General features: G+C 53.4%; 1 protein-coding gene across 1 annotated transcript in view; it reads right to left on the bottom strand.

The window, feature by feature from the left end:
- Positions 1-5,893: 5,893 nt before the first annotated feature.
- The window catches only part of TMEM266 (transmembrane protein 266), a 71,235-nt gene continuing 51,560 nt past the window's right edge, over positions 5,894-25,568 (bottom strand). The window contains exons 8-10 of the mRNA XM_010375724.2: positions 18,266-18,455; positions 8,603-8,665; positions 5,894-7,117 (exon numbers count right to left, since the gene is read on the bottom strand). Of these exons, the coding sequence (XP_010374026.2) occupies positions 6,543-7,117; positions 8,603-8,665; positions 18,266-18,455 (828 nt within the window). The 3' untranslated portion in view covers positions 5,894-6,542. The remainder of the gene's footprint in view (positions 7,118-8,602; positions 8,666-18,265; positions 18,456-25,568) is intronic.

Below are 25,568 nucleotides of genomic sequence, written 5' to 3'. Positions count from 1 at the left end.
CAAGGTCTAGACTCCAATGTCTGAGTCCTCTTCTAGCCGGACACTCCTCCATTCTGAACCACTCTTTGCTCAGGGAAGCAGGAGTCTTCGTACTGTAATCTGGATCCAGTCTGCTCATTGGCCTTTTGTAGTATTTAGCACGGTGCATGTCCCAGAACTCCCTACCCCTTTAATCAGTGGAGGTGGAGGTGAGCATACCTAGTTATGAGGCCTAATTGATGTTGGGGAGGTTCCTAGAGTGCTTGGTGAAGGGTGACCCATAAATCTCAGACACTGAAGAATTCTGCCACATCCATCACAGTGTTTAATGTCCTGATTGATCTCCAGGGTAGTCAATTTCATTTGCTTGTTTCAGGATGAACAGGCAGCCTGCTTCCCTATGCTGCAGCCTGGGGCTCTGCATAAAATTATGCCAGCACTGTGTCCTGATAGCTTGCAATAAATTTTAGCAGCAAATGTTCCATCATTTTCCTTGGATAATTAACTATTCACCAGGATAGAATACCAAACTTTTCAGCAGTGGAGTCAAAGATACTCAGAATAGTGATGAAATCCTCACTTAGTTAATGTTAGGGAAATACAAGTTTTTGGCAAGTACTTCAGTAGTGCTCCAGTAGTACTGACCAAAGGGAGAGGAAGGAAGATAAGGTGCCTCCTGTCTGGGGGATAACGGTGCTCTCTTACCTCATTCAGAGTGACTACAGGAATGGAACAAATGGGTATGTGCAAGCAGGGATGCACTCAGGAGCAGACAGTGGCTGGGCTGGCTGATGGGACTAGGGGCAGGGCTCACTGCCACCCTCTCACACCAGACTAGCAGCAGCAGCAGCAAGAGCATCTCCTGGGCAGCCGACCTCAAAAGTGCTGAGTGTGTGCTGGCAGTGAAACACCCCAGGCTTATTAATAAGGATGCTTTCTGTTTGTGTCTCCCCTGAAACATTCTCAAAGGGGTTTCCCGTCTATTACATCATTAGCTATCCCAGCAGCTCTCAGGGTGGGAGAGACAAGATCATTCCTGTTGTACACAGGGAGGAAGCAGGTCTAAGGATTTGCTTGGAGCCTGATAGCAAACCAGAAACAGGGCTGGGCTGAGAATTCAGTCTCTGCCACATCCTGTGCATAGGTACAGCAGCACCTGAGGTGGGAGGCAGGGGTGGGGGAGTGGGATGAGCAGACCTCTCTCCAGCCCTGAGCTGTCCATGGTTTGGCTGTTTCAGCCCCCAGAGTTGTTGGGGGTCCTTGTGAAGCAACTCCACGCAAGTGTTGAGTGGGGCACAGGGTACTGTCAGCTTGTTAGTAAGAGGGATTCCTTGGGCCCAGATAATTTGTCAGCAGCTCCAAGAGTGGGACCCCAACTCTGTCTTCTCTCTTTAGAGGTAACTGAATAGCACCAGGGAGGAATGTGGCGACAGCACCAAGGCGCGAGCCGTGCTCTTTCAACTCTGGCTTCCGTCAAGAGCTGTCTCAGAGGGAGAAAGGAGCTCCTGAGTTGAATTTCAGGTGGACACCCACCATGCTAAAGAGAATTCCAGGCCGCGAGCCTCTAGCCACACAGGTTCCCTCCCAACACTCCTGTCTGTGGGACTTGATCTGAAAAGCCACGCTTTGGGTTGGGAACATTGCCCAGGGCTGGCTGGAGAGGGGCCTGTTGTGCCACTCAGGGAAGGCCTTATGGCTGCCCCATCCTGGGTGGGATTTGAGCTGGGACTGCAGACTCTGGCCCAGCTCCCCTGTGGACCTGTCACCAATACTGCTGGCTCTGAGTCCTGATTTCTTATTTTGGCTTTCCTGGTGGCACCTGGTTTGATTCCGGGCAGCTCATCTCACATCTAGCATGGCATATAATCCAGCCAGACCTGGGTTTGAATCCTGCCACTACAGCTCACTAGTTAGCTGTGTGCCCTTGGGAAAGCCCCTGAATGAATCCATGGCTGTCGTTTTCTCCTCCGTAAAGCAGGGAAGATAGCGCCCACTTTCCAGGGCTGTGCTAAGGAGGGAAGCCTGTGAAGAGCACCTGTCACAACATGCAATGCAGACGTGGGAGTCATTTTTGTTACCACCCTCTTGTTCTAGCAGGAGACAGTGGCTTTTACCAGACCCTCCCTTCAGGGACAGCCCGATGGCTCCTCTGGGCCACCAGAGTGGGTTCTCTAAAAGGGTGGAGAACGGGGAGCCATTTCCCAGAGCTGCAAACCTCCCAGGGAGTGCTCAGGCTCCATCTCCCCCAGCCCCCAGCTGCCCGCCAGCCATAACTGTAGGATATGGTGCCCAGGGGAGCCATGAAAGGCGAAGCTTTTACCTCCATCTCCTGCACTCCAGGCCCCCAGGCCCTACCCTAGGACTTGCTGTGGGATGGGCTGGAGGAAGGGCTCTTGAGTCTGCAGAAAGGACTGCCATGTTCCTGGCTCTGGCATCCTTCTCTGTGCTCTTGGTGCCAGGCACAGCCATCCTGTCTCATGCTCAGACACCACAGACTGGACATGGTGGCATCTCCTCCAACGCTCAGCTCCCGAGTCCCATCAGTCAGGTGTCCCCAGCGTCTCCTCCGCCACTGCCACCTTCATCGTGCCTGCCCGTGTGCAGACTTGTTCCCTCTCCTCTGGACACGGGCCCGTCCCTCTGGCTCTTCTCTGCAACTACCAGAAGACTTTGTGGGAGCCTTTCCATAGTGCTTTATCTCTAGGGAGAACATCTGGGTCGGCCTGGCATCCAAGGCCTCTGGTGAGCAGCCTCACCTGTCCTTTTCCAGGTTGCTCTCATGTGGTCTCTTCCCCCTCCTACCCATGCCATCCTCTTCCTGACACCAAACTTCTTCCTGTTCCCAAACCCTGTTCCTTGCCTAGCTCACTGCTGTTCCTCTGCTTGCACTGTTGTCCCGCCACCCTCCTCCTGACATTCCTTTTTTTCCCCCCCTTTAAGTGGTTTAACAACTGACATCAAGTCAGGAAGACAATCAAAAATTCCCTGCTCACATTCTCTGGAAGTGGGCCAGTTTTGTAGCTCAGTGTTGAAACTACCCCTAAAGACTGCTCTCCTCTTCAACGACAAACAGAAGAGCTGATCTGGTATACTTACTCTTTTAAAATCGCCTTTAAATGTTTCCTCCACTTTGAGGCCTTCAGATGTCCCTAGGCAGGTAAGTAGCTTCCTCCGTCTGTGTGTACTGTCTTAATGCTGTGACTGTTGTGGACTCTGGACTTGGGGACCCCCTGTTATCTCTGTCCCCAGCCTCTATCTGTGAGGCAGTTCAAACACAACATGAAGGCTGAACAACAAGTGCTCAGCAGGGTCTCACCTCACAGCAAGCTGTAAATACCCCAAGAAATCCGCTTTTAAACATGGAGTTCTGGCCGGCCCCGGTGGCTCATGCCTGTAATCCCAACACTTTGGGAGACTGAAGTGGGCAGATCATTTGAGCCCAGGAGTTCCAGACCAGCCTAGGCAACTTGGCAAGACCCCATTTCTACAAAAAACACAAAATTTAGCCAGGCATGGTGACGTGCACCTGTAGTCCTAGCTACATGGGAGGCTGAGATGGGAGGATCATCTGAGCCTGGGAGGTTGAGGATGCATAAGCCATGATTATGCCACTGCATTGTAGCCTGGGCAACAGAGCAAGACCCTGTCTCAAAAAAAAAAAAAAAACCAAAAAAATAGGCTGGGCACAGTGGCTCACGCTTGTAATCCCAGCATTTTGGGAGGCCAAGGCGGGCAGATAACCTGAGGTCAGGGGTTCGAGACCAGCCTGGCCAACATGGTGAAACTCCATCTCTACTAAAAATAGAAAAATTAGATGGCCATGGTGGTGCTCGCCTATAATCCCAGCTACTTGGGAGGCTGAGGCAGGAGAATTGCTTGAACCTGGGAGGTGAAGGTTACAGTGAGCCGCGATCACACCACTGCACTCCAGCCTGGGCAACAGTGAGACTTTGTCTCAAAAAAAAAAAAAAAAAAAAAAAAAAAAAAAAAAGTGGAGTGCCTATAAAACAAAACACAACAAAGAAAAATAAAAACAGTGGAGCTCTCTAGAGACCCATTTCCTAGAGGACAAACTGAAGAGAACAGCCACCACTTGCCTAGCATCTTCCCCATGGCATCCCTCCCCATCCTGTGGTTCTTCCCTGGAGTAGGAGTCCTCAGCAGACATTAGTGCTGGCAGCGGGGCTTGCAGCTCCCCCTGGCATGGGGCCAGGTTCATGTGCCTGTGAGGTAGCAGCACTAGCCCCAGAGCTGGGACGATGGAGCTCTGCAGAAGGCCAGTCACAGCACAGCAAGGTGAGCCTGGAGGAGGGTGGCCATTTCTAGTCCAGTCGGTGGAGATCACCAGTTACCGAGGATCTCTGCCCTACAGCTTACAAACCAAGTAATACCCTCCATTCCATCAAGTGACAAAAGCCAAGTGACTGCTTTGCTTCCCAAAGCTCTAAACCTGGGAACCCCAGGGCCTGGCATGGTGCCAGCAGATTTGGGCCTGTTGCAGGGCCTGTCATTAGAGTTCAACCTCAGAAAGTTTCTTCAATCTCTCTGAGCCTCAGGTTCTTCAACTATAAAATGGGGTTAGTGATACCTGCCTCATAGCATCACTGGAAGGGTTAAAGGAGCCCATGTGGGTAGGGACCTTGGCCCAGTGCCCAGTGATGGACGCTATGACAGTGCTGCTGGTGATGCCTCAGGACAGCTACTCTTGCCCTTTGCAAAAGTTTCCCCTTGGTAGGTCTTCTAATTACACCCCAAGAGTGACTCAGTTGGATGTTGCCACCTTTAGCACTTTTTTTGACAACTGTTCATCACCCCATGAATCAGGAGGGTGCTCTTTGCCAGCTCGTGGTAGTTTCCTTCCCTTTCTTCCAATTCGGCCATCTTTCCCAAGTGGCTCCATGCCCAGGCCTGTGGGGTTCTAATGGGGCTTAGGCCCGCTCATTGCTCTTGAGGACCAGCCTGGGAGGCAGGCAAGGAAGCAGGTGGTGACCAAGCCGGGGGCGTGGTGCACTGTCAGGTGAGTCCGGGGGCGGGGGGGTCACAGGAGCTCCAAGGACACCCAGCCTAGTGGTGAGGGCAGGCAGGACACACGGTGAGAATAACCCCGACCAAAGGCATAGGAGGACAGCCAGAGGGGCAAGAAAGCCAGCTTACCAAGGGGCTGAGTCACACTCAACGTTCTCTCAAGGCAATGGGAGCCCTTTAAAAAATTATGTCTTCTCGCCGGGCGCGGTGGCTCACATCTGTAATCCCAGCACTTTGCGAGGCCGAGGCAGGCGGATCACGAGGTCAGGAGATGGAGACCATCCTGGCTAACACAGTGAAACCCCGTCTCTACTACAAATACAAAAAATTAGCCAGGTGTGGTGGCAGGTGCCTGTAGTCCCAGCTACTCGGGGGGCTGAGGCAGGAGAATGGTGTGAAGCCGGGGGACGGAGCTTGCAGTGAGTCGAGATCGCACCACTGCATTGCAGCCTGGGCAACAGAGCGAGACTCCGCCTCAAGAAATTAAAAAAAAAAAATTATGTCTTCTCTACTCCCCTCCCCCGCCATATAAAAGAAAACATGATGGTCATAAACACAAAACCCCTTGGACGCTTTTAAGCAGGGGTGCTGAGGCTTAGCTGCCTGGGAAGATGCACTGGGAAGGGTGAAACCAGAGGCTGTGCAAAGAGGAGGCGGCTGCAGTCCAGTCCAGCAAGGGACCTGGGTCTCAGCAAGGCCGTGATGGGGGCCAGGGACAAGCAATTTGGAGGGTGGAATGACCAGGATTCACGAATGCTCACGGGACGAGCAGGGAGTCTGGGATGCCATACGCATCTCTAACTGGGTGGATGGTGGTACCCTGGCTGGAAACCACTCTGGACGCTTCACCTGGGTTAGCAACCAAAGGAAAACCTCCACCAACTGGGACTCTCAGTGCAGCTGGTTTTTATTATTAAAGCCAAGGTTGGAAAATGATTGTCCCCCTGCCCCCTAGGACCCTCCCACCCACCTCTAGATTGATCCCTTTATATCCTGTGAAGGTGAAAACTAGATTTGTCTTGAAGAGACTCAGAAACGCTCATGCTGGAATGAGAAAATGAGGACAAATGACATAGGCTCAGATGGTGGTCTCTGTGTGATTGTGTTGGACTCCACCCAGGATTCCTGGGAAAGACGGCTTAGGGGTGGGGCTGGACAGCCCCTGCTCACAGTGCTGTTCCCTAGAGTCCGGGGTGGGCGTCAGGAACGAAGGCAACGGAAGAGGCTGAGCTGGCCCCCCGCACTCTACCCTGCTGAAGCTGGGCCACAGGCTGGTTTTTGTAAAAATGGTTAAAAAGAAAACCCAGCCACGAGCACCACCCTCCCCTGAGCAGGGTGAGAAGAGGCGCCAGCTCTGGGCTTTGAGGTCTGAAGCTTGTGGCCTCCTGGCCTGGCGTCGCCTCCCTGGAGGCAGGCAGCACCCTGAGGGAGGCCAGGTGGGCTCCTGGGCCCCACATGTGGCCCTTGGCAGCCTCCAGGGTCCCAGGAGAGCTTTGAGATGGCTGTCTCCCCTCCTCCCACCCAGCCCATGGCAGGCTCTAGGCCTCAGGGACCCTGTGCAACTTTTGCTCTTTGGATTCCAAAGATCTGAACTTGTCCTCCAGCACGGGAACAGTGGGCTGGAAGTGGATGACAGGCCTGATCTGAAAGACAGTGAAGCCCTCCTGGTTCTTCTGGTTGAACAGACTTACCCTGTGTTCCAGCTCGGGGCTGGTTTGGGCCGAGCCTGCTGGGCTGGGCCGGGAGAGGGGGGCTGGGTCCAAGGCCCTCTGGGATGGGCAGGGGTCCTCTGACAGGGAGGACAGCAGGTCCTGAACTGTGGCCTCCTCCACCTGCTGCTGGGGTGGCAGCGGCAGGGGAGTGGGGCCCAGTTCAGAGGATGGCTCCTCGCGGGCGGTGCTGCAGTCTGTGGAAGAGCCCAGCGTCTGGCTGCTGTCACTCTGGGCCCGGGTGACCGAGCTGCGGGAGGCACTCTCCGAGGTGGCGCCGGTGCCATTACCGCCAAGCTTGAGGGGCATGTCCAGAGAGAAGAGGTCCGAGGAGATGTTGGGCTGGTGGATGTCTATTGCGGCCGTGGTGACCATGCACACAGCTGCATCTGGGACACCGCTGTCTGCAAGGAAGGAGGGGATCTCGGTCACACTTCAACCTCTGCCACACCTGGGGGCCCTGAAGAGGGCAGGTGTGAGCTGGGCGGTGGGCAGTGAGTGTGGCTAGGCTGTAGGACACCATGCCTTTGTGGAGGGAGGCCTTGGTAGAACTCCCTCCCAGTTCTCCATCATCACTGCCCTGCTTTGAAGGGGATTATGCCTCCCCATCTTGTTAAACTCAAGTGTAGGCATGTGACATGCTTTGGCCAGTCACCCATGAGAAGTGACCTCTGGCACTTCTGGGCAGAAGCTTTATGAGCTGGTGCTTTACCCTGGCAAATGTTCTAGAATATATGGTGACTGTTCTGTCAACTGGATGCTGAAGTAACGGTGATGACCTGGGAGCAGAGCCCCCAGCCAACCTGCAGTGGGCTTTTGTGGCTTTATTTAAACCATCAAGACGCAGGGTTATTTGCCACAGCTGCCTAACCTAGCCCATCCTAACTCAGGAAGCATGGTGTGCCAGGGCAGGGAACTTGGGTTCCATGGTCTGAGGAATGACTCAGTTTCAGATGGGCTGGCAGGGGTGGGGGCTGCAGAATGGGATGATCAGAGCCTGCTTAGCGTGCATCACAGGGTCACAGGACGCTCAGAGCTCTTTGCTCTAGGTGAGAGTACCACGGGGCTGACCTACAGAGGGTGCAGGGTGGGGAGGTTTCTCCCCAAAGTTGTGGAGGACTGCGAGAGAGGTCTGGGCTGGAGACAGTGGTCTTTGAAACCAGCATATTGGATGAGGCTTTGAGGGAGAAGAGAAGAGGGATGAGGCCTTAGGGAGGCTAAATTGTGGAAAACCAAAAATTCAAATGCATTATTCACATGGCCCAACATAATATTCTAGCCTTACAATGGAGCATACACGGTTTTGGGGGCTGTGAAATTCAAACTCAAGAACTGCACGTGGAACCCTGAACTGGAAAGGGGGCTATGGAGAAACAAAGACACCAAAGGCCTCAGCATTATTTTAAAATTCAATCTTTTCCCATAAGTAAAAACCACTGGGCTTCCCTGAGGTTTTTTTCAAGTGCAAGAACATCTAGCAGGGATGTACCCGAGGCCTGCTGCTTCTCACACCCTGGGGTGCTGTGGCACCTCAGCCTCCACTGTGCCTACCTTGACAGGTGTGGAGGTGGGGGGCACTGAGGTCACTTGTAGTTCTGGATTCTAACCCCCTTCCCATTTCAGGGTTCCACATGCAGTTCTTATGGGTGATCACAGAGCACCCCTATCCTGGCACCTGCAGGCTCAGCCCCTGGGCACCCCCAGCTCCAGTGCTGGAGTTTGCTGGAAGCTGAAGCTCTGACATTTTAACCTTGAGCACTGCCTGCAATTATGGTTCACAGGCACCAGGTGATGGGCATGCTCTGAAGCCAGGCCGAGTTGTCTCTGCCCTTGGGTTTAGGGGTTGCTGGGGTTCTGGCACATGTAGAACAGCCCCAACCCAGACTTACCACTGCTGGGCCCATTGTAATACTGACTGATGTAGCTGTTCATGTCGTCCTTCACCATGGCTTCTACAGAGGTGGGGACAGAGAAGGGTGAGTGCATCAAGTTCATTCTCTTCCCCTTATACTCCTATTCCCACCCCCACAGCCATAACAGAAGGCTTCTGTCTCACAGAAGCTCTTGGTGTGTGTGACGGGAGCTGCCTCCTGGTTCTCCATGGGGACTGCCTGTCTCACCTGCCCCAGGGGCTGGACTGCACTGGGTGCTGGGGGACCCAGGTTCTGATGAAGCATCTGCCTTAGTACTGACCTGGACAGACCCCTTCCCCTCTGTCCCGTTTCCCCATCTCTGAGATAAGGGGTGTGGAAATAACTTCTCAGGGCTTTTCCTTGTCTGGATGGCCTGAGCCTTCATTGCCTGAACTTCTCAAGGGCACCGGAAACACTGCCCTCGGTAGAGAAGCCTTGAAATCCCATCTGCAGGAATACACAGCCAGCCACAGGGCTGATTTGCCATCCAGACAGCCCTCCGTGGCTCGATCCACTTGACAACTCCAGCCTTCCCTGCAGTACAGGAACAGACCTGGGGAGGTGGGGTGCTGGGGATCTCCATCACCTGCACTGTTCCTGCATATAGTAGGTACTCAGTACATAATTGCTGAGCAAATTACAGAAGGGGAGGTGAAAAGCTGTCCATGTCAAGGGGGATGGGAACAGGGTCTTAAATATTGACCAGCCTGGGCAACACAGGGAGACCCCATCTCTACAAAAAAATTTTAAAAATTAGCTGGGCATGGTGTTGCACACCTGTGGTCCCAACTACTAGGGAGGCTGGGAGGACTGGCTGAGGCTGCAGTGAGCTGTGATCACACCACTGCACTCCAGTCTGAGTGACAAAGTGAGACCCTGTCTTCAAATAAATAAGGAATCTTGGTTCACCTCCTGAGAGAAACAAGGAGGGAATGGGAGGAGAGTTGAGATTTTCAGAGTGGCCTGAGAGTGGGAGGAAAGCCAAGTGCTCGGAGACCCCAAAAGCCATCCTAAGAGCTAGGCCTTGTTCCAAGGGCAGCAAGGCAGTGAGGGGCCACAGGAAGGTCTGAACTTGGTCAGGTGTGATTGGGAGAGGCCACCCCCAAAGTTGTGGCAGGAAGACCAGAGACTGCAATGCCCAGGGTGGGGTCAGGCACCAGAAAGCCCTCAGCACGGGAGGGCTGAGGGCTGTCCTCTCTCTCCCGTGGAAGTCTGGAAGTGCTCCAGGGCTGCCCCTAGAGCCCGAGTCTGCCCCCCCAGGAGCTTCTCTGAGGAATGGCATCAGCAGACCCCCTGGGTTCTGAGAGCCCTTCCCAGGCACACCTGTGAGCTGCAGAAGCCAGTGTGCCCTGACCCTGGGAGGCTAGAGGCAGCACAGTAGGGCCTGGCTCTTAAAAGCTTTTTTGGCCTCTTTTGATCTTTAAATGCCTGCAGTCAGAGGTATGTTTTGCACTAATGCTGGGGTTGAGGGAGGGAGGGCCCCAGGCTGGCTCCGGGCCCTGATCCTCATCAGCCAGCTACACTTTTCTTGCAGCTGGGCATCCGTATTCTGTGTGTACTGCCAATGCTGTCTAGCCTGGCTGCCACCCTGGGAAGCCAGGGGTAACTGATCCCTGCAAGCTGGAGGCTCAGGACCTCCAGGCCCTATGGGCCAGGTTGGGGGATCTGGTCAATCTTGGTTTTATCCTGAGACCACACCTGCAGGGACTCCAGAGGGCCATGTGATGTGAGTAGGACAATGAGCTCAGCTAAAGTATCCACAGACCAGCGAAACTTTAACCCAAGAGCCACTTGCAGGAGGAGGCCAGGGTAAATGGGAAAATCCCAGATGCTGAGTTCTCGTCCTTGTGCTGCCACTGGCCTGCCATGGGGGCTCAAGCAGGTCCCATCCCCTCTCTGGGCCTTTCTTCATCTGTACCCCGATGGCACTGGTGAGGCTCTTTCAGATTGTGATGGGGCCAGGCAGATGGTTCTGAAGTTCCAAGAGGTGACAGAATCACAGCAGAGTGTGAAGGGACTAGAGGCATCTTGGCCAGTCCCCAGTGCAGGAGTCCCCTGGATTCCAGCCTGAGAGGGCTGTCTCCACCGCAGCCTGCACACCTCTAGGAAGGGCGTGCCTGCCTCTTTGTGGAGCAGCTCTGGTCATCAGCTCCTGGGCAGCTTCTCATTCATCTGTGCTCAGTGGAGTCACAGTGAGCCCACCCTTTGCCATGTATTGAGCCCAGGAGTCCCTGCCTGCGGGGAGCACAGTCAGGGCCTCCCGGGAGACGTCAACTCCTGATCAAACGGCCCATTAGCATTTAATCAGGAAGTGCCTACTATGTGTGAGGCTTACAGGTCCTGGTCCTGCCTTCCACACAGGTACCAAGGACAAGCCTATTTCTACTCACGGTCTCTATGACAGCCCTTCCACCACTTAAAAAGCCCCTCACATCCCTCCTGGGAAGTCTCCTTTCCTTGGAAAGCCCCTGTGCATTCTTTACCCCTCCCTGGTTTCCCAGCCTTTCCACCCTGAAGGCTTCACTATGGACTCCAGCTGCGACCAGAATGGGAGGAGGGACGGAGGGAGGGACTAGTGTTTACTCTCAAAGCTCCAGACCTAGGGGTCCACACTTCACACACTGATCTCCCTGCCCCTGTGCTGCAAGGCCGTGATTATTGAATAGACTGTGCCAAGTGCACCAAGATCCGACGTGATCACTCTGCCCTAATGCACCCTCACATCCTCCGAGCGTGTTCAGAAACCGCCCTCCTCTGCCAACTCATGTGGAGCTTGTGGCCAGCATGGACGCCCAGGTCTTCTCTGCAGGAGCTGAGAGGCCAGGCCAGGCCTTTCCCACCCTGTACTCATGTAACCCCCAAGGAGGGCTCATCACCCTGGGCAAACGTCAGCTTGCTGGGCTCAGCCCAGAGGGTCAGCTTGCTGGAGACATCCTGAGTCCTGGCTCAGCCCACCAAGGTATTAGATCGTTCTGCTTTCTCTGTGTTGTCTACATAATTGAGGAGGCTCACATCTTCATGCAAGCTGTTGATAAAAATAACCTAAGCCAGGTGACCTTCAGCCCAGACATCCCTCCTGAGCTTCGGACTGGTCTGGCCAACCGTCCCTGGACAACTCCTGGCTGGCCTCTAGCTACCTCTGACTCAACATGTCCAAAATAGAACTTGGTTTATCCATCCTCCTCCATGGCATCCATCTTGGTGACTGGTTCCTGGCACTTTTTAGTGCCTCTCTCTTACTAACAACTTGATTTCCACCAAGTCTGTGACCAGTTGAGGGAACCCTGGCCCTGTGAACAGTCTTAGATCAGACTTCATGGACACTGTTGGCCTCACACAGGGCTGCCCACCTTCCATCTAAGAATAAGCCCCTGCCCCCAGGGGTTTGCTTTGATTCAGCCCTGAGGAGCCCTAGAGACGTGCAGGAAGAACCCACAGGACCGTGCTGTGCAGCCCTTGGAGGGGCAGGAAAGAATGGGCACAAACACAGGATTCAGAACAAAACAGACCCAGGGCCAACCCAGCTCTGCAGGGCACGTGCTGTGCGGCCTTAGGTAGATCCCTTAGCCACTCTGAGCTTCAGCTTCTTCATCCATAAAACGGGGAGAGCAAATGCCTACCCTACTGGTGAACTGGTAAGAGTCACTGAGATCATGAATGTTTAGCCCAGGGCCATCCCTTCCCTCCCTGAACCCCTGGCTCCAAAGTCTCAGTGCTTTCTGTGGCAGCTGCTCTCTGCTGCTCGGCGCCTTTCTTCCCAGGGTGTGAGCACTTTGCAAACCCAACCTGACTAATCCTCCTAAAGCCCATCAAGTGCAGTGGTGCCAATGCTCATTATGTATGTTTTACCCCTTGGGTGGAGCCCCCGACCTGCCCAGCCAGGAGGCAGAGGTGGAGAGAAAGGGTGGTGAGTCAGCTGGGCCAGGCTTCCTGGAGGTGGTATGGACTGGCCAGGCTGCGTGGACTCTGGTGTGGCAGAGGGGCATGAGGCGCCAACCACATGCCCTGTGCAGACCCAGGCCCCAAAGCCCAAGGCAAGGCCCCGATTCCTGGTTTGGGCTCCTGCTCCCAAACTCCAACTTGCTTTTCCATGGCTTGGCAGCCCTCACCAAGGGAGGGCACTAATATTCACTGAACTCCTACTGTATACGAGGGATGAGAGCTGCACATATGACTAAATGCTCAATCCTTCTCAGTGAAGAACTTCTGCACCTGTTTCATTTTGGAAACACTAAGACTGAGACAGGACCAGCTACATAATTTCTAGGTCCCTTGTTTAAAAAGTATTAAGAATTTCAAGAGGGTAACAGCAGAGCAGTGAACCAAAGTTAGGGCCCTGTGCGATCACACAGGTCATGCGTCCATGAAGCCAGCCCTGATCACAGAAGTAACTTGTTCAAAGCCAAGTTGAAATTCAAACCCAGACCTGAGTCCTAAACCCATGTCCCTCTGGTTGCTTCAAGTGCTACTTTGTGTGAGGCTCTTTCAGATCTAGTCCTAAGCCCTGGGGTTCCTGGGGTCCCCGATGTCCCGGTCAGGCCTACACATTTGGAGGCCAGTGGAGAGTCTTGCCTTCATGATCACCAAGGCCCGCTCCTCTCCAAGGACAAGCACTGGTGCCAGCTCAGCTCCCTCCCCGGGGGCTGCCTGGTGGAGGGCAGGCACAGAGCAGGCTGGCCGCATGCACCCCTGCAGCAGTGTCTCTGGATGCTGCAACAGCGTAGGGGACGCGAAGGTTCCCTGTGATATATGGTGAAATCCGTGGCACTCCCACCAGGGGCTGTAATTCATAAGTTATGGGCGAGCTTCAAGACTAATAAATTTGGGAGAGAAGTATTAATGACTACACAGGGGCACTGTGAACTTGGCAGGCCCCAAAGCCTGGAACTCTGCAGCCTAGGTTTTAAAAATGATTTGTGCTAGAGCAAGTCTAAACAGAAGCTGCTTGGCGTTGTGTGACTGTGACCTGCTGGCAACTGTTGAGACTGTGGAGCCGCTTCCTCCTCATGGCTGGGGCTGGCACCCCGCCCTCCTGGGCTGCCCTCCCCCACCCTGCAAGACACAGGGCCCTCCCGAGGCTCTGTGACTCACGGCTCATGTCTGTAGGTTAATCCCTGGATTGTCTGTGTCCTGTGCATGAGGTGGGCCTCAGAGCCTCACTGGCCTGAAGGTCACAGTTAGTTAGCAACAAGCACTGCCCTTACTTCATCTCTAGAGTGGCCTACAGTGCTCTCAGCTTGTCCAGCCATAATTTCTAATGTCATGAAAATCCCTCCCTGGACACAGTTCCTGGCCAAGGAGAGATCAGCTGGGGGATGCCCTGTGTCCCTGGACCATGCGAGGCTGTGAATCACGCGTGTCCCTCGCCAGCCCCATGTTCTGCCCTCTGCGTTGGAGGCAATAGCTTTGCTGTTGATGCTCTGGGGCTGGCTGTGAAACAATGTGTGGAGGGAGCTACCTAGGCTGGGGCAGGCAGCATCCACAGAGCCGGGAGGTACCCAGGGGATGCCCCAGAAGCAGGGAAGAGTGGGCAGGGGGGACCCCAGGGCTGGACGGAGAGGCATCTGCACCTGCTCCTGGGGTGCATGTCTGGCACCTCTATGGGAGGCCTGGGCCTGCCCTATCCAGATATCCCCTACCCTAGTTTCCAGAAGGGTGAGCAGGGACACTGCAGACCCTGTGACATCCTGCTGGTGACACATAGCTGATCAGTTTCCCCAAGTGGCCTTCGACTCTGACCCGATTTCTCCCTTCTGCCCCTGCCTCCTTCCTCCTCCTCATCCTCCTGGAAGTTGCCCACTATGGGGATTGTAGAGAGAGGAGGAGCAGGAGGGCCAGGCAGGACTGAAAGCTTCAGAGCACTCCTAGAATGTGCAGGAGTATTTTAAAGGCTCGTTTGTTTGTGGAATCTCCAAGCCCAGATCTTGGCTCCCCTGTGGGCTCAAATGTGGCATCTGGTGTTCAGGGTCTTGTAGGTCATTGGCTAAGGGACAAGAGCTGTGCTGTTAGCTCTAAAGCCAATGACCCTGATGAGAGAGACAAAGGAGGTGCTGCAGAGAGCAGCCAATACCGGGAGTGCTGAGACCTGCAGAAAGAACATCATGGGGCAGGCCCAAGCCCCAGGTGAGGTGCAGCCTCAAGACTGGCTGTGGGCAGAGCCAGGAGGCTGTAACACAGGAAGATCCTGGAATGGGCTGTGAGATTGTAAATCTGCTCCTTTCATCCTTAGAAAGCCAGGCAAAGTGGGCACAAGTTGTTCCCGCCTTCCAGAAGAGCTTTCAAAAAGAATAAGAAGACAGATTCCACAAGCACCAGCCTTGGGGCTGAAAGCCAAGTGTGGGGTTTCCGGGGTGAACTACTGCTGACTGGCCTCAGCTCCCAGAGAAGACGCAGGGCTGCACAGCAGGACAAGTGATGTCAGAGAGCCTTATTTTGTTCTTTGATCAGTTACCGGCTTGAAGATTACATTCAATGCAACAAACTCTATGGAGAAATGGCTGAGGCAGGCCCTGAAGTAAGTTTAGAGGGGAGACACACATAAACGCTTATGGCAGCGGAGCAGGATCCAGACCTGGGAGTTGGTGTAAGGTTGCCAGGGAAGGGTGTGGAGATCTGGGAGCTGACTCTAAGATGGGTTCTAAGCATGAAGAGAAGTCTGGTAGGCAGGTTGGGCCATCCCGTGAACAGCATGCAGAGACTCAGAGACCGCAGAGAACATTTACAGAACTCAAAGTTCCATTCCTCTAGAGTGAAAGGCAAGCTGGGGAGGCAACCGGGGCAAGATCATCAGGGGTCTTATGTGCCTGCCCCCCCCTTAAGGGTTGAATGGATACCCCCTCTTCATTCATATGTTGAAGCCTTAACCCCAAGTACTTCAGGATGTGGTCTTGGAAAGAAAGCGGTTGCAGATGTCATCAGTTCAGATGAGGTCCTTATATGACTGGGGCCCTTATAAAAAGGGGAAATGTAGACCCAGACATGTGCATAGGGAGGACGCCATGTGCAGATGAAGACAGAGCAGGGGGATGCTACTGTAAGCCATGGACGCCGAGGACTGCCAGCCGCCACCAGGAGCCGGGGGAGGCCTGGGACAGATTCTCACTCCCAGCCCCCGGAGGGAAGCAGCCATGCCCAACCCTGATCTTAGGTTCCAGCCCCCAACACCGAGAGACAATACATTGCTAGAGTTTGTGCTAGCCAGTCTGTGGCATTTTGTTATGGTAGTCCCAGCAAACTAACCCACCAGCCTAAGGGGCGTGGGCTTTTTCCTGAGGGACACAGGGAACCAGGAAAGATGGAAGTCGGGGAGTGGTGTGAAAGATTTTTGGAACAATCACTGTATGGTGGGGTAGGGGAGACTGCAGAGGGGAGAGGAGACTGCAGAGGGCAGGGAGCTGGGCAAAGTCCAGACATAACAAAGGCTGAATGATGAAGATGAAGAAGGGGACTGTTTCGATTAATCAGGAATTGGCAATGGGTTGTGAATCAGGACCTACCAAGCCCTGGAGTAAAGGCAGGAATCAAACAAGCTACAGATGAACACTGATGACTACGAAGTTCTGCACGAGGCTACAAAAAGCCTGTTGCCCAAGGCAGGGCTGCCGGGACACACGGCTCGGATGAGCTGTGTGGGGAGCACATGAGGCTGGGTCAGCTATGAGCTCAGCCAAGTGGTTCCCACAAACTCAGGAGCCTTCTGGCTGCATCGTGGGGGTCCTGGGTCCAGAAAAAAAAAAGCAAGAGTGCCCCCCTCAACATTCTGCCTTGGGCTTGCAGCACCCCAGTAACTGCATTCAGTTGTGGATGTTACTCTGAGAGGGACCAAAACACTGGAGAGCTCTGGGAGGAGGCAGTACAGCAAGAACTTGGAGAGCATGTCCCCTGAAGGTTGGCTGTGGGAATGCAGGTGATGTCCCTGGAGGAGAAATAATCTCTAAATGATCTCAGCTGGGATGGCACTGCCTGTGCGTGAAACCCATGGCCAGCAGGGAGGCAGGGGCAAGGGACCAGGCCTCAGTGCAGTCTGAGGAAGAATTTTCTTACAGGCAGAGCCGTGTGGAGGTGGGGTGGTTCCCCAGGGAGATATGGAGCACTCATTCTTACAGGAGGGCGAGCCGAGGCTGCATGGCTCATGGCAGGGAGGTATAGAGGGGATTCTCACATCAGCCGAAGGGGTGGACCCAGAAGTCCCTTCTAGCCCCCAAATCCTATGTTTCCAAGATCTGAAGATCTCTCAAAAGAGTGGCTGGACACAGTGGCTCATGCCTATAAACCCAGCACTTTCAATGGCTGAGGCAGGAGGATCCACTTGAGGCCAAGAGTTTGAGACCAGCCTGGGCAACATAGCAAGACCCCATTTCTACAAAAATAAAATAAAAACATTAGTTGGGTGAGATGGTGTACACCTATGAACCCAGCTACTCAGGATGCTGAGGTGGGAGGATCACTTGAGCCCAGGAGTCTGAGGTGGCAGTGAACTATTATGATACCACTGCACCACTGCACTCCAAGAGTGAGACCCTGTCTCAAAAAAAAAAAAAAAAAAAAAAAAAAAAAAAGCGACCATTCATTACCCAAAAACTGTTTGCAGTGTGTTGCAGTGCCTTACAGCCCTTAGAGCTTTCTCACACCCATCGGTTCCTCATACATCCTGAGAGGCAGACAAACTGAGTTAGGAGTCCATTTTACAGAAGGGAACACTGAAGCCTCGAGTCATGGAGCTGGGGAGTGGCAGAGACTGGAGCTCAGGCCTCTTGCCTCCCAACCTGCTCAACTTGCCCGGCTGTCTCCTCACTGCCCTGGAGGGGACACGGCATGCCAAGGCAGAGTGGCTCCTGGATGAAGCTGGGGTTTTGGGTCCCATAGCCCGAATTCACAGTCCAGCGCCACCATTTCCTGGCTTGGGTGGCCCCGTGCAATTCCTGAAACCTCTGAGCCTGGCAGCAGCCCTGTGAGGAAGCCTCAGTACTGCTACTATTTGACAGCTAGCAAAACTAAGCCCCCAAGAGACTCCCATCACATAACTGGCTGATAGAAGAGTTGGGATTTGAATCTAGAAATAACTCCCTTCCATACACGACCCTACCCTGGACTGTGGCTCGTGTTCCCATCTCCACTAACATCACCATCCCATGAATTCTCACCGTCTGCAAGGCTCAGGCTCTGGGCTGCTGTGGCCCCGGGCCTGGACTTATTTGGGCCCCAGTAGGTGGCAGTCCAGTAGGAAGCCCCAGACCTCTGTCTGGAAGCCTGGCTCTGCCACTTATTAGCGATACGCCTTTGGACGGCTTTCCTGGGTCTCAGTTTCTTAGCCATACAACAGGAAAGTCAAACCTCCTCCTCCGGCTGCCGCGAGGACAGGGAAGACACCGCACACAACGCACGCCAGTGGCCACAGGCATGAAATGGGGACGAGTCATTTCTAGTTTGGGTCGGTGGCTGGACTACATGCTCTCTCCTGGGCTCTGACAGGCAGTACCGAGGCTACGGATCTGAGGGTTTTCCCCAGTCACGAGTTAAGGAGGGGCACATACTTGCAAGGAACCCCACCCACTCTGCGCACGGTCCCGGGGCGCGAGAGGGAGGCGAGGGGCACCCCTGGCCATGGCACTATGGGGCTGGGTGGAGATGCAGGCTTACCTTGCGATGGCTGCAGCTCCTCCATGACGCTCTCGGTCGCTGTCTCCTCGTCCCACGTGCCGGCCTCCACCACTTTGAAGCGGCTGCGGGGCTGGCTGAGCACGTGCGGGGCCTGGAGCGCCGCCTCGCGCTCTGCAGCCAGGTCCAGGTCCTGCTGCGCCAGGTGTGCGCGCAGCTGTCGGATCTCAAACTGCGGAAAGAGAAGGGCGGGACTGCATCAGCCGGCGGGGGGCCTCCAGCCTGACCTCTGGGCGCTTGGCTCCCGCATGGGGGCGGAGTGGGGAGGACTGGGCTGAGCCTCCTGCGGCTGGATGATTCCTTAGGAATCTCCCAGAATCGCGGTTCGCAAGAGCTTCTTAGGGTTGCAGAGCCTTTTCCAACCTGTGCGATCCTGTGTCTCAGGTGCCTTGCAGTCTGGCCCCCATCTCACGGATGCCCGGGAGAGGAAACACAACGTGTTTCCTTTGTGGAAAGGTCACTGGACGGGGAGTCAGGAGCCCTGGGTGCAAATTCAGTTCTAGCTCTTCGCACAGATGTGTGACCCCAAGGGGTGCTTGACAACATGAAAGCCTCGTTCAGATGCCTTACACTGATGACTAAGAACCGGAAACCTCGGGACACCCAGGGCCCGCGTCCCAGCCTGGGGACCCCATCCTGGCGTCACTGCCCGCTGGTTTGAACACTGGCTCGTTTTCTTCCAGCAACAACCACTTCCCTCCTCCACGAGGAGGCACCCAGGACCAGACCGGGTTCAGTCCAAGCCATGTGGCTTCCTGGCCCTGTGGCCTGGAGCAAGTCCCATCACCTATCCAGCCTGAGCTTTCTTTTCTGTAAAATGGGGTTTTCACCTCTTTGAGGACTTGGGTCGCTTCCTCTTAAGGGCTTCCTCCCAGGTGGAGTGGCAGCCTATTTGAATTTCCCGCATTGCACTTATCACCTTTTGATATTATTGTGTATTTAACGTTTTGTTGATTTTACTTTTATGAAGGTAAAACACACACACAACTAAAAGCATTCATGAACCATAGGGTGGCCAGGCAGCAACCTGGCCTTGTAAAAGCTGCACACATTTTAATTTTGTTTTACTTTCTGTTGGGGAAAGCTTCTTGGAAAGGCTTCCAGATACCTCTTGGGTTTGTGGCTGAGATGGCTGTTCACACGCCAGGGTCTTCCTGGGACATCAGGGCCAACGCGAAGTTTGGGTCTGACATTGCAGGTCCGGGCCGCGGGCTCCCAGGAAGGAGGGCCTTCACCGCCACCTAGTGTTCCCCGCACGCCTCGCACCGCTTCTGCACGGAGCGAGTAGGGAGGGCAGACAGCGAATACCATGCCCGGGCGCCCTGCCTAGGAGGTTACCTACTTACCAATGCCGCCCAAATGCACCTCTCCAGCCCTGACCCCTCAAACTGAGGTGTCAGACTCTCACCACCAATGCCTCCATGACAGTATCACTTTCACAGGAGTTGCAAAATCAATCTGGTCAAAGCAGGACTCTTCACTGTCTATCCAAACCTGTTCCTCAAGTGTTTTCATCTCATTTTAGCTGGAGCCAAAAATGCAATCACCTTCCTTGCTTCTTCGCTTTCCCTCACCCCAACATCCCATCCATCCCCCAAGTCCAGCAGGTATCCCACCTCCCTCTACCTCCACTGCCAGCTCTGGCCCCTACAGCTGCCGCTTCTGCATCCCTCTGCCATCACTCTAACAGGACTCGCGGGGACTCTCCCACACCCAGGTCAGATCATGACACTCCTGTCCATAAACCTCGATGGGTCGCCACCCCACCTGGGAGATAGCCCAAGCTCCTCAGCCTTGGCTTACAAAGCACGTGCACCATCTGGCCCTGCCCACCTGGCCAACTTTGTCTCATCCTCTCTCCCGTGACCTGACTCCAAGACACAGTCCTTCTTCTGGTTCTGTAAAGATACCAAGCACACGCTGGTCTCAGGGCCGTGTTCTCAACTGCTCCCTCTGTTCCAGATCACATGGTGGCCCCCCTCAGAGGGGCCTTCCCTGAGCTCCCACCTAGGACAGCCCCCCAGGCACACAGTTGCATCAGCCTATCTGAATTCTCTGCATTGCACTTATCACCTTCTGATATTGTGTTTTTATTGTTTTATTGATTTTACTTTTGTGAAAGTAAAACACACACACAACTAAAAGCATTCATGAACAACAGGGTGGCCAGGCACCAACCTGGCACTGGATAGCCTCCCAATGTCAGTGTCTACAGGTTTGGTCTCTGGGACTGCACAGGTTTTCAGCTTACTGCCTGAGGCTATAATTTTGGTTGCCTCTGTGCTGTGAGTAGGGCAGGGGAATAGGGCAGAGGGTCCCACTTTTAGGGAGAAAGACTTTCATTTAATCCTCATTTTCAGCCCTCCACCTTTCCCCAAGTCCCTGCCTAACACAGTGCCCACATGCAGAGCCCCCTGGTTCATTTTCTCCTGAGGACAAACCCCTGGACTCTTACAGGGTGGGGGAACTCAGTCTCCTGGCCATGCAGGATTTGGAAGGGCATCTTGGGATCTCGAATATTATGCATGCAGACCTTTAGTCATCCCCACCCTGTGTCAGCTTCACACTACACTTCCTCCCAGACTCTCAGGGGTTCCGAGAGGAAAAGTACCCCATTTCCCTCACTGTCCTCCTCTGTGGGCACTTTAGTGACCATTCTCCACTCTGTTCAATCAGTTACCACTTTCTTGTCTAGTCTCCATTTCCCCCCAATTCACTAAAATATCTTTCCTCTTTGTCCTGATGGACAAGACTTAAAGAGACCCACCCTTCCTTCCTTCCTTCCTTCCTTCCTTCTTTCCTTCCTTTCTTCCTCCCTTCCTCCCTCCCTCCCTCCCTCCCTTCTCTTTCTCTGTCTCCCTCTATTTTTCTTTTTTGAGACAAGGTTTGTGGTGATGGACAGAGACCTTCCTTCCTTCCTTCCTTCCTTCCTTCCTTCCTTCCTTCCTTCCTTCCTTCCTTCCTTCCTTCCTCCTTCCTTCCTTTCTTCCTTCCTTCCCTCCTTTCCTCCCTTCTCTCTTTCTTTGTCTCCCTCTTTTTTTCTTTTTTGAGACAAGGTTTGTCGTGATGGACAGAGACCTACCTTCCCTCCCTCCCTCCCTCCCTCCCTCCCTCCCTTTCTTCCTTCCTTCTTTCCTTCCTTCCTTCCCTCCCTCCCTCCCTTCCTCCCTCCCTTCTCTTTCTGTCTCTCTTTTTCTTTCTTTTTGGAGACAAGGTTTTACTCTGTCTGCCACACTAAAGTGCAGTGGTGTGATCATAGCTCACTGCAGCCTTGTACTCATGGGCTCAAGTGATCCTCTCACCTAAGCCTCCTGAGTAACTGGGAGTACAGGCACACGCCCAGCTAATTTTTTTATTTTTATATTTTGTAGAGACAGGGTCTTGCCATGTTGCCCAGACTGGTCTCAAACTTCTGGACTCAAGCAATCCTCTACCTTCCTCAGACTCCTAAAGTGCTGGGATTACAGTTGTGAGCCACTGTACTTGTCCAAGAGATAATTTCTTAATTCTTATGTATTTATGATTTTGTTCTTTACTATCATTCCATTGGGGTTTGGGGAAGGAAATCAGATAAATATTTGTGATCATGCCATGATATGGTTTGGCTGTGTCCCCACCCAAATCTCATCTCAAATTGTAGTTCCCATAATCCTCATGTGTCGTGGGAGGGACCCAGTGGGAGGTGATTGAATCTTGGGGGTGGTTACTCCCATGCTTTCTCATGATAGAGTTCTCACAAGATCTGATGGTTTTGGTTTTTTTTGTTTGTTTGTTTTTGAGACAGAGTCTTGCTCTGTCACTCAGGCGGGAGTACAGTGGCACGATCTTGGCTCACTGCAACCTCCGCCTCCTGGGTTCAAGCCATTCTCCTGTCTCAGCCTCCCCAGTAGCGGGGATTACAGACATGCGCCACCACACCCAGCTAATTTTTGTATTTTTAGTAGAGACGGGGTTTCACCATGTTGGCCAGGCTGGTCTTGAACTCCTGACCTTGTGATCTGCCTGCCTTGATCTGATGGTTTTATAAGGAGCTTTTCCCCCTTTTGCTTGGTACTTGTCCTTGCTGCTGCCATGTGAAGGAGGACATGTTTGCTTCCCCTTCTGCCATGATTGTGAGTTTCCTGAGGCCTCCCCAGCCATGCAGAACTGTGAGTCAATTAAACCTCTTTCCTTTATAAATTACCCAGTCTTGGGTATGTCTTTATTAGCAGTGTGAAAACAAACTGCCATTTTTAAAGGATGATCAGTTTACCTCTTGTTCAGCCCCCAGTGGTGTTCCAGTGGGGCGGGGTGGGAGGGGAAGGCATACTCCTAGCATGGCTGATTTCAAGCTATCAACAAGACACCCTTGGGGGAAATGTGCACAATGAGTTCTCGTGAGCATGTGGGAGCTCCAGCGCATCCCTGCCACCCTCCACCCCCAGGAGAATATCATCTGCGAACCAACAGAGGTCTTGTCTGTTTTGTTGCCTTCAAGAGGCATTCAATAAACATTGCTGAATCTATGAACAAATCAATGCAGGAAACCAGTTAGCCTGTTCAACTCCCTGGCTTTAGACTGGGCCCTAACTCCAACCACCAACTGAGCTGCACCCTGTCCCAAAGCCAAGACAAAGACCCAGGCCTCATACTGGCTATGCACTGAGCCCTGACCCTGCTCACACACTGAGCCTGATGCTGGTCACAGACTCAGCCCTAACTTTGGGCTCACACTGGGCTCAGACACTGAATCTCGACAACCCAGCACTTAAAACACTCAAAGGTGGCTGGAGGTTCACAGAATGAGAAAGCGAGGCTGGCTCGTTATAGGGCGGCCTTTACGTGCAGGCTGAGAGGGTGCAAGCCTTCTGGCAGCAAGGTCTCAGGGCGACTGAGGGCCCATAAGGCAACCCTCCCAAGCTCTGCCAGGGCTGGGAGCCCCTCCTGCCCTGCTGATCTGAACCTCCCATGGGCACACCCAGCCCACTTTCTCCAAGGCCACTCATCGAGGCCTGCAGGCCAGCTAATGGCTTCCTGGCCACTCTGAAGGCATGCATTATTGATGGCTTGTAATTGATATGGAACTGCCCAAGAGTGTCCCACTGGAATTCAGGCCAGACAGCCAGAGGCCAGGGCTTGCCCAGGCCCAGGCCCACATGTGCAGATGTAGGCACATACACAGAAGCAAGTTTCAGCTAAAGAGATGAACTCCAAGTGTGTGGCAGTTCTCACATTCATTCATTCAGTGGGAAGTCAAGTAAACCATGGTGGGGCGATGTTAACATTCTGTTATGGGTTTTAGAATGAAAATGCCTTCCTCGGCTTGCAGGTAAAACCTGGATAGCCCCAGAAATGGGGGCTGTCAGCTGCAATGCAGGGAACAAGTCTCCTCTGAGAGCCAAGCACAGCCCTGGGGTGGTACTTATGGCAGGGGAGGCATGGTGTGTACAAGGGCCAGAGGGCCAGAAGGTAAGGGACTAGGGAGCTCTGCCGGGGCCCCACCAGGCAGAGCCTGTAGCCACAGTAAGATGTTTAAAGAACATCTTAAGAACACAGTAACATGAACATCTTAAGAACACAGTAAGATGTTTAAAGAACAACTGGAAACCACTGGAATCCTCCAAACAGAAGGGTAGAGAGGTGGGAATGGCAGTGCATAGTGATCCAGATGGGCATTTTGAAAGGACCATGCTGAGTGCAGAATGGATAACAGATTGGATGGGGCCAGAGTAGATATAGGAATGCCTGGGAGGCTGGGAGGCTACTGCAGTAGTCCATGCCAGAGACGAGCAGGTATGGACGAAGGTGGAGACGGTAGAGACGGAGGTAAGAGGAGGGATAAGAGACTACCTTGGAGGTGCAATATCAGCACATGGCATGGACTGGAATGGGGATGAGGGAGAGGACAACCTGCTTTGGGGACAGATTTTGGCAAGCTTCACACCCAGAGGGTGTGGGGTGGCTGGATGCTGTCCATCTCACCCTGAGAAAGAATGACTGACTCAGAGGGGAAGCGCACATGGGCCAAATGGCTCTCAGTCCAGTCACAGGCTAGGACAGCCCAGGGGGGCTTCAGGAGGTGCTAGCGGGACCCTTAGAGCTGGGCTCCTGGCTCCTCCTATGCTTATCATGGCCACATGTGCCTCCACAGTGTTTCCCAGGGGCCCTAGGACATCAGGGCCCCATGAGTCAGATGGGGAACTGAGGCCCGGAGGTGAGAAGGAGCCTCTTGTGCTGGGAGGGAGGGTAGGGGAAAGACCAGGACCACATGGTGCTTCAGAAGCAAAGCAGGGGCCACAGCCTATACCCCTGGCTTCCAGCCCCCAAGACCTTGCACCAGGGAACTTGCAGCCTTATGGGCAAGATGGAAGTGACTCAGCCCAACAGAATCCAGGGCAGCTTGATGGTAGCAGGGGCCAGGAGAACAGGAAGTCACCAGAGGGAAAAGCAGGGGCTGGAGGCTGAGCTCTTGGCCCATCACTCCTCCCTCGCCCTGACTTTGGATGAACCTCTTTTCTTCCCCTGGCCTCGGTTTCACTGTGTATCCAATAAGGCAAATGGACTCACTGAACTCCCAAGTCTATGACGAGCTCTGTACCAGCTCCAGGACCCCACCCAGAGGGAGTGAAGTGTAAGTGCAGTTAAGGCTCAGTACTGTCTTGAGAGCCATCCCCTACTCCCCTGTCAAAATGCCCCATTCCCAGAGAACCATCTCTTCAGAGAAAGATAACAGAATCCACAACCTCTAAAATGCATCATCAATGATGTGTAGCACACCATGAGAAGCATTCATCATGCAAATAAGCAGAAAAACATGATTAGTTATCAAGCCATAAAGCAGTTAATAGAAGCTGACCTGGGCAAATACTTGAGTGAACCGACAAGGACTTCAAAATAACTACAATTAATATGTTACCAAAAATACGGGGGAAAGACAGACAAAATGAGTGTAGCGTTTCAGCAGAGGGTTAGACTCTATAAAAAGAATCAAATCAAACTTTTAGAACCTCGATATACTGTATCTGAAATTGAGTAGTTGGTTGGATGGGTTTAACAGGAGACTGGACATAGTAGGCTTCTTGAAGACAGGTCTATAGAAAAATATCAAAACTTACAGCCATTGAAAAAGGAGAGAGGGGGAGAGAGAGAGAGAATGAATAGCGGAGCAGAGTAAGATCTAAGAGAAATGTGAGACATAACCAAACGGCCTCAGGTACAACTGGAGCTCCAAGAGGAGAAGAATGAGACAGGAGACAGGTGCAATGAATAAAGAAAGCACGGCCAAGAACTTCCCAAATCTAATAAA

This window comes from Rhinopithecus roxellana, chromosome 5, assembly GCF_007565055.1.
Source record: "Rhinopithecus roxellana isolate Shanxi Qingling chromosome 5, ASM756505v1, whole genome shotgun sequence".
Taxonomy (NCBI): Eukaryota; Metazoa; Chordata; class Mammalia; order Primates; family Cercopithecidae; genus Rhinopithecus; species Rhinopithecus roxellana.
The sequence above is the reverse complement of the archived record's forward strand: the minus strand, read 5'-3'. Positions and strand labels throughout refer to the sequence as shown.